Source organism: Ischnura elegans, chromosome 8 (assembly GCF_921293095.1).
Source record: "Ischnura elegans chromosome 8, ioIscEleg1.1, whole genome shotgun sequence".
Taxonomy (NCBI): domain Eukaryota; kingdom Metazoa; phylum Arthropoda; class Insecta; order Odonata; family Coenagrionidae; genus Ischnura; species Ischnura elegans.
Genome location: NC_060253.1, coordinates 48,159,887 through 48,175,981, shown reverse-complemented (window position 1 = coordinate 48,175,981; position 16,095 = coordinate 48,159,887). Strand labels below are relative to the sequence as shown.

The window sequence follows — 16,095 nt, the reverse complement described above, 5'->3', positions numbered from 1 at the left end:
TCGCGTAATTAACGACGGAAAGGACAAGGAAATCTCCTAAATGCACGCAACCCAAAGCGCAGCAATAGACTGCATTTAACTCCCTTGCTAGGACGCTGAGCACTAACGGAGTATTGTTGTGATAAGTGTTGCATACATGTAGGCGTTGTCCTTGTACTTTCCGTCGCATATATCTCCAAAAGTTTCGAGCGTGATCGACTTAAACAAAAAGTACACCTCATAAGTATCCATTTCTTATCACCTAGCGAATTTTGAACGATATGCGGCGGTGACACTTAACACTAGAAGGCCGAAGGGGTCAAATTTGACCCCTCGGCGTTTTTAAATTGCTGACGATTTCTTAATTTTTTTCTGATTGAATTGAATTTTTGTGACTTTTCATCTGTTATGACAAGACGTGAACACGGTGAATTTCATAAAAAACGGTTGAACGGTTAATTTGGAAATTTAACTTTTACCTTCGAGCCCGGAGGGGTCAAATTTGACCCCCTCCCTGTGATAGAGTTTTCAACGTTCCCATTTCTTTGCATCATAGCTATTATACTATAAATGTGTTTTTGAACTGTTTGAAAATACTCTAATGAAACACGATCTCATCTCTCTATACCTTCTAAGTCGTAAAAGTCCATATTTTACTCCTTAGCCACATCAACATGCTTGTTTTGCATTTCCTCTCTGATGTTTACTTGAAATATCAGTCACCGTGGTGTTTGAATTGAAACTTGATATTCGTTGAGTGTGTTCATACTTTCAATGTGTCTATTCCTTCAATTTGAAGCTTACTCATTCACAAGTCCGCGTCGTTGATTTTGAAATCTGATAGTTTTTTACTTGGCAGGCGGAGTGTTGACTGGCGAAGTTTTTTGATGCTTAGTGAGCGTCGATTTGAAACTTTGTCTCTGCGTGGTGATGGTGATTACATTTTCTCACATCATTTGTTCTCATATTTCTACTACCTACCATTCAGTGTTTGTTTCAAAAGCCAGTCGAAGACGAGCACTGTTGGAAGGTGGACTTGTCGACAGCGAACTTCACTCGTTGTCCGTGTTCTTAGCTATGGCTCGGAAAGGATTATCCCACGAGGAGCTTCTCGCAGCCTTACAGGACATAAGTGGAAATGAATCGGGTTCTGATTGTGGTTTAGGGGAAGATAGTGATTCGAGTAGCGACGAAGAACCTTTTTTGCTGACAAACCATTCCATCCCATCTTCCGAATCGGATTCAGATGTCCCCGATACAAGGTTGGAAGACAGCAGTGCACCCCCTCAGCAAGATCTAAGGAAAAATACTATTGAGCATGGTAAGTAATTTGAAATAACATGAGAATGTGATGTACTAAAAATAGTACTGGTAGATATTTATTTCTTTCCTTGAAATTATTTTTCAGAGAAAAGGAAGCTTTTAGAAGGAAGCATGGGCCGTGCGGTTCGAGGAAGTAGGGGCCGCCGAGGGATCGGAGCTGTTCGGAGAGCAACGAGCCTACGAGGACATCTAAAAAGTCGTGGGAGTCGTGGAGGTTATGTCATGACGACAGCTTTAGATACCACGGATTCGCAAATGTGTCTCCCAAGAGGTAAAGAATCGGAGGGAGAAAATGGCATAGGTACTATTCTATATGCCGCAGATGGTAGTGAGTGGAGAGTAGTGCCCCCAAATGAAGGTCTTCCTGGGAGGCTTGCGAGACAAAATGTGTTCGTGGATAGGGCAGGACCCACAGCGCATGCCAAGCGCTTTATAAATGAAACTTGCTCGAGCGCCTGGAGGCTGATTATAGACGAAAAAATTCTCAGGATAATAAAAAATTGTACCGAAACAGAAGCTCGAATGAAGCTTGGAGATCAAAATTGGTCTGTGACATTAGAGGAGCTAGATGCTTTTTTAGGAATTTTCTATTTGAGAGGAGTCCTCGGGGCCAAATCTCTTCCCATAAAATCATTATGGTCAGTGAAGTGGGGTTTGCCCTTATGCAAAGCCGCAATGTCTAGAGACCGTTTTCAAGAAATTTTGCGTTTTCTTAGATTTGACATAAAATCAACAAGGCCAAGTAGACTGGCTACAGACAAATTTGCGCTTATATCCGAGGTGTGGAGCAATTTCATTGAAAATAGTCAGGCATGCTACATTCCAGGGCCCTACGTAACAATAGATGAACAACTTTTCCCCACAAAAGCCCGTTATCCATTTTTGCAATTTATGTCAAGTAAGCCGGATAAGTACGGGCAAAAATTTTGGCTAGCTGTGGATAAGGATAAAAAGTATATCATAAATGCTTTTCCCTATCTAGGAAAAGATGATTCCAGGCCAAATGATATGCGTCTCGGAGATCACGTGGTGCTACAGTTGATTTCCCCCTACTTAGGAAAAGGAAGGAATATAACTTGTGATAGTTTCTTTACTTCTCTTTACCTCGCAGAGACTCTGAGGAGTAAGAACACTAGTGTAGTTGGAACTATCAACAGATCTCGAAGGGAGATCCCTTCTGAAATCAAAACCTGTCGCATGCAGCTGCACGAAACTAGAGTTCTGAAAAAGGATAATGTCACACTCACCGTATATCAAGGCAAGAAAAATAAAAATGTTCTTATAGTAAGTACTATGCACCCAAATGTGACCGTTAATTTAGGTTCTAAACATAAACCAGAGACAGTTTTATTTTATAATGAAAACAAATACGGCGTAGATATAGTAGACCAAATGGCGAGGCTTTATTCAGTAAAGCCTGCAGCTCGACGTTGGCCTCTTCACACTTTTAGCAACATTCTGGATCTCGCTGGGATAAATGCTTGGATTCTCTTTAGAGAGGTAAACAATTGTAAGATCTCTCGCCGTAAGTTCCTTCTTACTCTCGTAGAGGAGCTAACAGCTGCTAACACCCTCGCACGTCAGGGGCCATCGCAGATCGAGGACGATGATAATCTGTGTGAAGCAAGCGCGAAGCGCAAGAAATGTCAAGTGCGTTTGAAATGTAAAAAGGATGCTAAGGGATTCCTAATTTGTAAAACTTGTAGGAAACATGTGTGCAACAAATGTATTTTTTTAGAGCGAAAGGTTGTTACATGTGTGGGCTGTCAAAGTAATTGATTCTCTTCTAAGGATGCACAGCAGCTGAATTTAGTTCCGTGATGTATGGTTCCCCTTGAATGTAATCATGGCTTATAAAAATAAAAAATTGTAAAAAAGTATGATTTTTATTGTCATTTGAAATAATACTCAGTTAACCAATATAAAATATGTTTTTCTGTACTTGTAGTCTAAAAAGCTGTTAATAGTCTTGACAAATAACTGAAAAAAAAATTAAAATGAGGACCTGCTGGCATTCATGAGAAATAGGTTCTCACAAGAATAGTTTAATAAAGAGAAAATGTTATAATAATACATCTGATTGGAGAATAAAGTCGTTATTTACAAGTATTATGTAATCCCTAATGAATAGCATAGCATAAATCCCATGAAATAAATGGATGAGTCAGAAAAAAATAAGGGGGTCAAATTTGACCCCTCCGGCCACTAAGGTTGAGCGAAATTGCCGTCCTCCTAGTGTTAAAGGGCTTCCCTCAATAGACAAGATTCGAACCCAGATCTCCCGATAGCCGCTTAGTATGCTTCCAGTTTTACCACCATACCATCTTCCTCCAAACCGAGTAACTATGTTAAGTGAACATGGTATTCACAGGTGCAATGTTATATATATAAATTATGAAATTCACCACGAAAAAATATCATTTAGCCTAGCCGGGATTTGATCCCTGTTTTCCTGATTGCCAGTTAGGCATACTATCACTTGTTCTATGGAGAGCTTGCACGTACAGAGATGTTTGGCAGGGGGTGAATATTTACCGACATTCATCAGAGAATTCTAACAAACATCCACTAAAATGTACTGAAACATCCGCGTTACACATGATGCGTTAAATATTGGATTTATCCATATCCTACAATGAAGGCAATCTGCCTATGAATTTAAAACATACAAAATATGCTGTTAGAAACACGAGAAAAAATCAGAAACATAATTAATAAAATATTTAAGTTTGTAAACGACAATTCCGGTCAATCAACCTATGTCGATGTCCTAACTATATCATGAGTCTCTTGTCGATCACGGAAAAAATAAAAATCATTCGTTGTGCTGTTGTTCTTTGGGTGCTAAACTTCGTGCTACAAAAATTTATAATTTTACAGCCCAAATTTTTATTTTAAAATTTTTATCTCTTGAGTTAAGAATCTATGCATGCGTAGTTGCATAGTATTTCCGAGAGTTTGATTTTCTTCTCAGAGGAGTGAGGTTTAAAATGTCTTGATTCATTCCGAGATGTAATCAAGATCTAGCTTACTAGTTTTGGCTAAGCTTATATGAGCTATTAATGACAGATATCTATCTGAGTTGAACAGAGAACATCATTTTCGAACCTCAGCAAATTCCTAAGTCCAAGAGAAACGATAATTAATGAGTTATTCTCCGACTGGATAAGAACTGTAATTCGCTCTAATATCCACGTTGTGGGAGATTTTAGGACACCACCGCCGTTGTGGCTGCGGTAGAATATAATTGGTGTTCGCTGGGGGGGATTGATCACTTGAAGTCAGATTAGGACCTATCACTTAAAAAATTCCGTTATTATGTAAAGGAATAATATATGATCACGTCCATTCATATTTGATTACTGAGTCTCGTGGTACTACTTAAGAACGCAATTTTCAATCCCCATGGATTTTGGTTATGATCGAACGTTGATAATGGTTCACTCCCTGCCAAACACCTCTATCGGTGGCTTGCAGGGAGAAATATGTAGATGTATTGCTCGAGGGAAAAACCAAGTCGTACATCTATTCGTTCCGTAAAGTACCTTCGTAACTTTATCGTTTCTGTAAGACCTGGAAATATAGCGCGGTGCTAAGATGAGGTTCTCGTATCGCTCTGAGTTAGGGCTGTTCTTAATATCTCAAGCACTCTAATCTTCGCCAAGATTGATTCCTCGATTCCCTAAAGGCTCCAAGTCTAATGCCAACATGAGCGATGTGAAGCTACTCGTTCATTCGTCGTAGCAATTTTTACAATTCGCCCTTTTTCCCTTATATTTCATAAAGAAAAAAACCTAGTACTCATTTGTTTTGAGGAATATCTCTCTTATTTTTTGCCTCGCTTTCTTACTCGTGCCTATAGGATCTAAAAGTACAGTGCGATATGAGAATATATATTACTCCTTGTATCAGTGCTTTTAAAATGCCTGAAATAAAATGGTATCTTTTTAACATTGAGTACACTGAGATAGTGGATATGAAGAATTTTCCATGCCAGGAACACATCATGATAAATAATTGGACAGAGGTAAATGATTTAAATATATTTTTATCTACAATATCTCGTATAAATTTCGGGATTAAATGCTCAAGCAATTTAAGCCATCTTTAAAACCAATCCCATCCTAACGTATACTTTTATAACGATACCGACATTCTGCCAACCATGAGCCGATATTAAGGATGTTAAAAATGGGAGGAAAAAACAACCAAAGAACGATTTTTTCCCCTTTCCTCAGGGTCTCGGAAATGGAGTCAGAGGGACGGAGCGAGATGTTCATATTTTTCTCCCGCTCATTTATTTCCACACGTCCGCTGGAATGTGCGCGCATGTGGCGGACCCTGGTGTTATTAACGAGCGACCCCTGACGGAGCGGAGGGCGAGAGAGCGCCACTGGAGCAGAAGAGGACGTTTCGGCGCGACGACCCGAGGACAACTCTCGGCGTGACGGATGTGTACTACCTACTCCTCCACAATACCGTGCGAGCCACCTCTAGGGTGTTTGGCATGGGATGATCACCATGCAAACGGCACCCTACAGCCACACCTCATAGTTAATCATGCATATGATAATAAAAAGATTTATCCCAGTCTTTCACTTTATTTTCAGTTAATAAAATAATAATAGTAATAAAAAAAATAACAACTCTGGTTTACGGTTCAGTGGCCACATTATGATTAAATTGTACATAAAAAGTTTAATTACATTGATGTCGTCATTATTAAATTGAGACTTAAAACATTAAAACACATATTTAAACAAAGGAAAAAAATTCTATATAAAGGTATCGCACTGTTACATATCACACTTTTGCATTTAACACATTTTTCTAAAAACTAGAGGAAGAAGGAAGAAGAAAATAAAAAATAACACAAAATGAATTACAATCTGTCATTACTCCGTAAATAATCAGGTTTTTGGTGTAGTTGGATGGTTGGTTAGGGACACAAATAGGGGGCACATTTTTTCTATGGATTTTTGGGATTATGAATGTTATTAGCACCAATAAACATGGAGTTTGATCTTATTATATCATAATGAAATTAAAAAAGCAAAAATTCGTGCGGGTGGTGTGAGATTCCACCAAGTGTGCAACGTAAGGCTGTAACTTAAATACACTTAAATGCATAGCTAAAATCTGTCAACGGTTGATAATTACCATAAGCCTATCCATGCAAGGTTAGAATCAGAAAAAGGGTTTACCTCGATTGCAAACCGTGTCTCAAAAACGAAATAATGAAAAAAATGCTTTGTGTTTAGCGAACATTGTTCAATTAAATTTTTAATTATACCGGTGTGAAATTATGTCGGCAGTTCCAGTTCTTTTTATGGAATTAAATTCAACAAAAAAATATTTTGACAGTATTATACTGACAAGGAAGCGCTCGAAAGAATACTTCTGGAGATAATGTAAAAAATGATTCCACAAATATGCTTTAACGTTTTATGGCAAAAATGTAAAACTTATAGTTGATTTAATTTCATTTTCCCAACTATACTATACAACAATGAAAGTTTTTTTTACTTTAAATGAGACTGAAAAAAGAAATGAGAATGTTTTTATAACTTAAAATTATGTGATGACACACTTATTAAAATCGTTCTACACTTTTACAGCTTAAATACACGATCCTTGATTTTAAAAGCGTTTCTCAGTTCTGTGCAGTAAACACAAAATTACGGTACCTAGTGTTTTACGCCGGAAATTGATCGTGCGGAGGTGATGCTCAAAATACATTAACATAACCCTGGCGCGACCACAAAGCTACAATCACATTCAAAAACACTTCATGAGCTATCGCATAATGTTCCCGTGAACGTCTATTATATACAGGAATCAATTGAGCGCGTTCAATTCGAAAACCACCAAATTTAACTGAACCATACTAGATTGAATGAAACTGCATCCTTAAAACAATTTGTTCTATTTTTGAGCTGATCATTATTATACCGTCGATTTCCCATTGCGGTAATGAGATTGAAAAAAATTAAATCTTTTTTTCAGCGAAATATACTGGTGTTCATGGTATTAGAGGCAGGATTTTATTTTATTTGGGCCAGATGCACGAGTCTCGCTAGTTGAATTTTCAATTCCAGATTCCCCATGCAGTTAAGTTGTCACCATTCTTTTACAAGATAAGGGCTATTGATATATTAAGTTACAACTTTTTCTCGTAGATTTCAAAAAGAGGGTTTCATCGAAAAAGATTTTTCCTGCGGATACCGAAAACGATATTCAAAATTTTCACCATGTCAGGTACTTCTAAATTTAATAAAAACATGCTAGTTAATAAAAAAAAACTAAAATTTTAATGACATAATTGCAGGGTAATATTTTTAGTAATGATAAAATAGTATCCCTTGGAGTAAAAAAAAGATTTTCATGGTATGTGTAACATCTAGGCAATAGGCAATATTTATATACAAGTTAATAACGACAGAACTTCCCGCATATTTACACCAAAATGTACAATGCAACGCTAGTACAAATAAACGTCCAACACGCCACATGGAAGAACTTTACATACCACACTATCGAACATCTATTTACGCTTTTTTTGTCACCTTTGCATCACCTTTTTGCACCATTTTGCATGTCACCTCTTGCGAAGTATGGAATCAATTGTCATACGATGTAAAAAATCTAAAAATTCAAGTCAATTCAAAAGAAATACTATGAAATATTGCTACATTTGAATTCACTATTTTAAGTCAACTGAGTTTTGTGCTAAAGTTAACAAACTCAGATGTATTTATGAGTATTCATACGTTTGTCTTGCTGATAATTATATATATGCATGTGCATTTTTTGTTCTATTTTGTAATATATTAAGTTGGATTCTTTGACATCGATGTTTAATGTAAATATACGCATTGCTTGTAATATATTTGACTCTATAATATTTTTAGTCATATATGTTCCTATGGGACACACTTTTCGCGGAATAATAAGTTTAATTTTCTATTTCTATTTACTAAATTGTTGGCTAATTATATTACTAAAATTACATTGATGAAAAACCCCAAGACTATTTAGTCGAAGGAAGTCAGAAACTTTATCAAAATATGTCTCCATAAGCTTCCAAAAAGCCGTGTGGCGGAAGGTGTTATGGCACCAGCCTTTTTCTACCTTTTCTCCTATCCACCTCTCCTTCATCGAATATTTTTTTCAGGCTATCGAGCCTCATGACTCGGCCGATTGAGTTATTCCGTGATTTAACAATAGTTTTCTAAAAAATTCTATTATACCGTACCCTTCTGAAAACTTTCAGTTTTCGTAACCTTCCAATTTATAGAAAAGTTTCTCGGGTTTTCCACCGGTTGATGTCGTCCATGTCTCCCGACGTTTCGATCGGGATTCCGAATCGGAAGATCCCCTGAAGATGATCAGCAAGTCGCGGATCGAAACGTCGGGAGACAAGGACGACATCAACCGGTGGAAAACCCGAGAACCTTTTCTTCAACTGATACGCCGGGAAAACCTAAGATCATACTTCCAATTTATATTTCTCCGCTGCTGTCATTGCCCTTACCTAACTGACATTAAGGAATATCCTCCAAATGTAATTCCTAATGAAATACTACCTTGCCTAAACACATTTTCAGCTATTACCTCCCCCTTTGAAGATGCCCTATTCGCGTGGACAACTTATAAACTATTTTCTTCCTGCTTTGTCCATAGCTGATCACTTTCCATAGCGAATGTGAAAAAAGCATAACTCTTTCACTGACTTTAGGCCTCCTCTGCCTCCTTCATCGAGACGTCATCATCATATATACATGGAGGGAGGCTTGCCGTCGCCACACGGGTGCTCCATTAGCACCACGGCTGATCTTCAAAGGAAATGATAGCCATGCGTGACGTCATGCCCCACTCGGGAAACTTTTAAAGCCTTCATGTAACTCCGTCGATGATCTCAAAGCTTCCGTTTCCAAAGTTCCTTCACTCACTCTTGCGAGGCCTCAGATGGGACCTCGGGAGACGGGGATACTTTAATTATACAATGCTTCTGTATGTAAAAGAAATATTTTTTCAGAACGACGTCTACATTTAAACATTTATATTTTAAATAGTGCTCACTCTGGTCTAGCTGAGTCGAAATAGGCTTATCAGTGGGTGCCATATTAAGAATTATTTTTTGTCTTGTCAAATAATAAAATTAAAAATTTGGTATAGATTCTTAATAAATTAATAATAATACTTTTCATATGTTTACTTACTTCTTTCTACTGTCTGCCTTTGAGTCCTTCGATCTTTCATCCCTAGTAGAAGAAGTTGGAATGTCATCTTTCTGTTTTCCATCAAACACAAAATAGTAAATACTGAGGCCCCATATTTTGAATAACACCCCAAGACTGTGCTTGAAAATAGTTCATATAAACTATGTTACGATTTGCCGATCCAAAATGATAAAATCACTGTCAAGAAAAATAGAACTTGTTGCATAGTTGATATTGCAGTACCAGTCTCATAAAACGGCGAAAAGACAATAGCTGGAAAAATGAACAAGTGACAAGAATTGGAAATATAAATTAAAAGAATATGGAATATGGAACAGGTTTTTATAGCGTCTATTGTTATATCTGCTACCAGTATCATCCCAAAGCGAATACAAACTGTTTTCTGATACTCTCAGCTAGCTAAAGTTATTTTTCAGCGCCCTTCCGCAAGGAGAGATTCTACGAGATCATTCTACGAGATCAAATGAGAGGCTCACTAGTCAGTGATGACCGTGAAAATACATTCTTGAAAATTAGCTCACGCTATGGATCATGACCTCACCCACTGCAACTCGAGGTTAGGTTTGGGTCCGTTGGCTGGTATGGTTAGGATATAGCTGGGATAGGGTCCAGATACGTGTACGTACTAATTGCACTGCCACGATGAGGAATAGTCTCAGCAGGAGGGAGGTAGCAGTACGTATATATAATTGATTCCTGAGCGAAAGGCATTCCAGGTCCTATGACGAGTTATCTTCGCCCAGTGAAGCACGCGAGGTTTCAGAGGCGTCTGGACTTCACTTGGAGGGAATAGGAATGGCATCTCTATCTCGAGGGCCCCGCTTCGAAGGCAAAGGCATGCACCCAACAGAGAGGGAGGAATAATACGTGACTCTGGACTAGTAAAAAACGATGGCCTGCATTTTATGGGGAGTGGACATGAGCCAAGCTCTTATGCTTTCTAACTCGTTAAAAGCTGCGCTGCAGACATTTACGATTTACCATTTCGTCACTCAGCCTCAGTCATGGAGCAATTAATTTTTTTAAGTAAGTTCTGATATATAGACAATTTGTTTCTGTCATTACGAGGCATAATTCATTTCTACTTTGAAGATGAGGAAAAATGGACATGAAACTAACTCCTTTCCCAAGTATTACAACATTTAAGTAGTCACGACCCCAAAAATGAAAATATATCTCAATTGTAGAAAATAATGGTGCATCATTGTTGAATGTAAATAGCATGCACCAATACAATTAAGAATTAAATGCTACATTCATCTTTTAAAATGCTTCCGTATATTTACAGATGTTTCAATGATGGTCGTGCAGCATTGCCAACAAAACTCCAAATAAGTGCTACTACACTGTACGCTTATGCTGAGAATGCAATTTTCATGGAGTGGAATGGAGTATTCGTACAAAAATAGAGGATCAATCACTGCTTTTACTTTTCCAGGGTCATGCTTTCCATCCAGATAGAGTTCTCCCATAACGGAGGGGGCAGAACTTTCGAAATAATGCAATCAAAAAGGCAAAGTATCAAATCAGGAGGAATATTTACATATCCGCATTTTCTAGAGCAAAAAACATGAATCTCAAAACATTTATGTGTTCAGTGAAAACTTAACACGTTTCCAAAGGCCTGATTTTGCCTACTTATAAAAATTAAAGTGCAGGTGCGATTTAAAAAAGAAAATTTTTGCGGGAGACGGTAATCGGCATTTGCATAATATGTTGCCGCTGATAGCTTTATGGGATTTAGACCTGCACAAAACCAATACTCGGAGTGATGACTGTTGATGATGATTATAAATTTTAACTTAAAGGTCGTTTTCAAACGCTCGAATTATAAAGTTCACTTGATAGCAGTGGACAACGATTGAATATGAACATTTACGAACTATCTCCAGCGGTGGAGATATAGGAGTCATCGTAAGAAAGAAGAAAATAAGCATTCAATATCCAAGAGTACCGATACTGTAGAAGTCTTTAACGCGATCATTACCGCTAGATGTCTCTTCCATTGGAGGTAATTCATAAAATGCCATATGATCATCGGCACTTATGAAGATAGAAAAGGATTTCATCGAAACGTCGGCAGCGATGGAGATTGAGGAGATTACCCAGATGAAATACCGAGGAATATTTTCTGTCATATGAGGCCTCTGTTCTTCATCATCACATATACTCGGAATCAAGTTCAGTTATTCCCAATAGTATATCCATTATGTTCCATTTTCTGCCAGGCGCACCATCGGCCTATCTCTTCTGATTGCAGATCCTTCCTCGCACTAATCCGATAACTTTGCTGAGCATCACGGGAATGCCGTCCGCGGGTGCGAATCGCAGGCGAGGCGTTCGCCCACCCAGCACAACGGGGTACCCCAAGGCGATGTACTCGGCCCACTCCACTTCCAATATCCTCCCACTTTCTCATAGTTGGCCCCTACTTTTCACCCCCCCCCCCTCCCACGGACACCCAAGGGGAGCCCGCTAACATTTTCCAAAGGGCAGCAAAGCGAAAGTTTTGGGGGGGGAAGGGGTGAGGGCAGGATATCGGGGGGGTGATATAACCCGCTATCATCTCTCCCGGCCTCTGGCCTTTCGCTTCCCCGTGGGCGGACAACAACAAAGGGGGGAAACACTTCCCCTCTAGGATTCGCGGTGGAGGGCCAATAGAGGGAAGTTGAGGGGGGTGCCAGTAGAGGCGCCACAAACTCCCCCAAGGGTGGAAAGGGGACGCGAGTGATTATATATTATCGGGTGGGAAGCGAGCGGTCTTCCTACTTTCTCTACTATGGGAACATTCCCGGGATGACAGCAAAATTAAGTTTAGCTCTTTGCACTGCCCGCGTATCCCGCCTGCTTAAACATCTCGAGAGGGGGGAAGGTCACCTCTTTCCTCCTCGGAAGGCGGGGAGGAATTTTGGCGCCTGAGGAAAAGTGGTTTTCAGGGTCCACGCGAGTCGACCCCTTTATGAAGCATCCACCGATTCTCTGAAGCCCTTTCTCCATCCCCCGGATATCCTTATAACCCTTTAAGCATGATCCTAAAACCATTCTCACCCAATCGCGTTAATTCTCAGTAACTACCCCCGTGGAAGCCGCAAATATGCGCATTAAGACGTTAACCACAATCGAGGCGATCAGCAGCGTGGATTCCCCCTATAAAGACATTCACCCTTCTCTTCCGCAGGAACCATCCCCTTAATCCTCCAGACAAGCACACCCAATCCCCGATACGAGTACTATCTTCGGTCTTCTACCATAACCAATTGGTTGGAGATCTCCGAAAAGCAGTTGGGACTCTTCGGTGAGTAGTGCTTCATGGAACACCTCGCCGTTCAAAGGCATTGGGTTTCCCGATAACATTTCCTAAAAATTTCATTTTAAAATGTTAATATTTACGCATAAATGTGATTAAGCTATGCTTTCGAATAGGAAGAAGTTGACGAGAGGATAGTCATCATAATCATAAGTTAACAATCCTAAGATTAGTTTGAAGCAGCTCCCCATTCAGCTCTCCTTTCCGCTATCCTTTTCATAGCGACGTATTTCCGCTATCTCACAGACTTTCTAACCTGTCCCATGCAACCCATTCGGGGTCGTTACTTACTCTCCTTCGCTTTTACCTGTACTTCTACAATTGTTTTCATCAGGCCATCATGCCTCATAATGTGGCCAACAAAGTTTTTTCGTTATCTTATTAAGGTTTTTAAAAGAGTCCACTTTTCTCTCACTCTTTTTAGCACCTCCTCATTGCATAATCGGTTGATGCATTTTATCTTCATCATTCTTCGGCAGAACCACATTTCAAACGCTTCCACTTAGAATCCTCATGCATGGAGAAAAGACTAGCACAGAGACTAATCTAAAATGTAGAATTTTACAATACCGAAACTAAGAGATAGATTGCTCGACAAGTTGGGCGAGAAGAGGGAGCGTCAGGAGAATATAAGGACATGCACAATCAAGGGGACTGCATAGAGGAGGCCCAATTCCATTGCACAAAAGGTTTATTTCCATTGCCACTTTCAAAACTCTCCTCAGTGCGGTGATGAGTGCAATGAGATACACTTTTTTTCAACATTTTGCATTATAATGCTTTAAATTGCAGGGAATAGCATTGAAGAGTTACAAATTTGATAGATAATATCATCATGGATGTAAATTTTGGTTGACACCCCTAATTTTACCTTATATCCCCGTGAAACTAAAATCGATTTGTCCGTCAGTGACGCGAGTGGCGACTTCTGTAAACCCATTAAAATGCGCGGTGGGCGACAGCACGTTATGAGGCCGACTTGATGATCCTCCATTGTAATATTCGTGCGCATATAGTTGACTCAACTAAAACGAATTTGAAAATTGCGGAGTTATTCTGTCCAAAATTTCTTCTGCACAGGAGTGACATTAGGGTTTTTTTGATTTTTTACTGGCCGGCAAACATTTTCTCACGAGAAATATTACTCACTGCACCTGAGTTCAACTGCTTGGAAAACATCAGAGAAAAACGAATGCAGCGGTAAGGTCATCATGACGAGAATTGCGTTAGCCATTGCGTTAGCGTTAGCGATAGTCATTCCTGAACAGGAAAGAGCTAATAGGAGTACCTACCGTTATGAAAGAATGTTATGAAGAGGCTAGTGAAGAGTCCACAATGGAGTGTAGCGCTTTAAGTGCGGAAATATGGACACTTGGGAAGGAAGAGGAGAAAAGACTGGAGGCCTTCGAGAGGTATTTATGGATAAGAATGGAAGGCGAAGTTGACGGAGAGAAAGAGGGACGATAATGTGCTGGCCATGGTGGGTGAGGAGAGAGAGTTTCTTGATGAGATACGGAGGACATAAAACGTTTCTATGTAGCGTTTACTGGTCTAGAAGGGAATTTAAAGGCCGTAGTAGAGTGAAGAATACTTGATAAGCGGGGTAGGAGGAGAAATAGAATAAGATTAATAGATCTAACGAAAGAAAATACGTCTTATTGTAACCATAGAAGGAAGTTATATGTGGAAAGAGGATCGAACAAGGTTATTGGAATGATATTTCATATATAAATGCTTCTACATATAGCATACCTATAATAACATTCCAAACTCGGAAAATAATTAATCGGAAAGTATTAAAATATTATATCTCCATTGTCTCCAAAGCCATATTGGGGGTAAACTGCGTTAAACTGACTTCAGTTACTTTTGGAACGAAAACTAAGTCGCTATTAATCTGTATTCAGAATCATAGGAAAAGCGTTGCCAAAATAAAATCAGTGGTTTTAAGAGGACATCGTAAATATGATAGAATTATCCATTAAAAAAACAGAAATGGATGGAAAATATCTCACGGGGATTACCAGAAAATGCTCCCAATTAAAAAAAAATTGTATACTTAAATTTTTAATGATGCTAAATGACCATTTTTTATTTGTAGGTCAGAGTTTCTTAAAGCATCGGAGACTTTCTGGGATTATTAAGGGCTAATAATGCTTGTTATTCGAACATCAGGATTGAAATTGAACTAAAAACAGATGCAAGGAATTAATAAAATGGTGTATTGGATCGACGTGATGTCTGAATATGTGATCTATTTGTTGGATGCGGAAAACTCAATGATATTCTGGAACGGTATTAAATTATAGCTTAATTATTTTTGTCTTGATACACATGTGAATTAATCGTTAATTGAGTTTGGGATTCTGTTAAATTACTGTGTGATCCTAATTTTTTGAAGAAATTATTGCTTATTTACATTACTGTGTCAACGAATTGTCACCTTATTATCGCCGGTCCGCACAATATGCATTTCTTTGAATTTGTATTCATTTTCATACATTTTTTTCTTGTTGTACATTTTCATGAAAGACTAATTGAGTTCTGATTCTGTTAAATCACAGTGCGAACTTTTTTCTGTATTGCGTATGTGTAATGGTTTCCGTTATATCACAGTGAAATATTCGTCTTTTGTTTACTATATTGTTTATTGAATTGTCTCCATACTGCCGTCGATCCGCACCGGATGCATTTGTTTCATTTTTTTATTATTTTTTTTTCTTTTCTTTCATGTATGTATCGATTCTGAAATTGTGAAAAGTGATGTGCAGTTATTTTTACGTGGGCCTGGTGATCACAAAAATAAATGAAATTATTATCATTTACGGATCTAAATTGAAGCTAAGATGAATGAAATTTATCAGTGTCAGTGTTAAACACAACAAAAGCATCAACATAAATGGCCTACTATCAATCTCGTATTGTGTTAATCGCTTTCATTTACTTCCTTACATGTATACAAAATTAAGAGCGTATTTCACATTTAACCCATAATAATACGAATTAGAGTGCAATTTTAAAAATATTTTGCTATAAATAAAATAAAGAATCGAATTAAAATTTATTATATTCTAGCATGATTAGTTTTCGAAGTGAGTGAAGGATAGCGAATTTTAGTTTAAGATTTGAGTGGCAATTTCTCCCAGCCTGTGCAAATGTGAGGAATCCTAGCCTTGGAACGTAGAAGTTTTACATCACTGAAGGAAGAAACAAGCGCCAGTTTTGACAAATAACTTGTTGATA

At 38.5% G+C, this 16,095-nt stretch overlaps 1 protein-coding gene across 1 annotated transcript; it reads left to right on the top strand.

The window, feature by feature from the left end:
* The first annotated feature begins 439 nt into the window (after positions 1-439).
* Positions 440-3,109, top strand: LOC124164405. The gene is made up of 4 exons (XM_046541729.1): positions 440-1,300; positions 1,388-1,573; positions 2,852-2,952; positions 3,041-3,109. The coding sequence occupies exons 1-4, from the start codon at positions 910-912 to the stop codon at positions 3,107-3,109; spliced, it is 747 nt and encodes a 248-aa protein (XP_046397685.1). The 5' UTR covers positions 440-909.
* Positions 3,110-16,095: the final 12,986 nt, after the last annotated feature.

Coding starts and splice junctions, on each gene's coding strand:
- LOC124164405 (XM_046541729.1), top strand. CDS start 910: ATGGTGATTACATTTTCTCACATCATTTGTTCTCATATTTCTACTACC. Junction 1,301..1,387: donor GAAAAATACTATTGAGCATG/GTAAGTAATTTG, acceptor ATTATTTTTCAG/AGAAAAGGAAGCTTTTAGAA. Junction 2,953..3,040: donor CGAAGCGCAAGAAATGTCAA/GTGCGTTTGAAA, acceptor GTATTTTTTTAG/AGCGAAAGGTTGTTACATGT.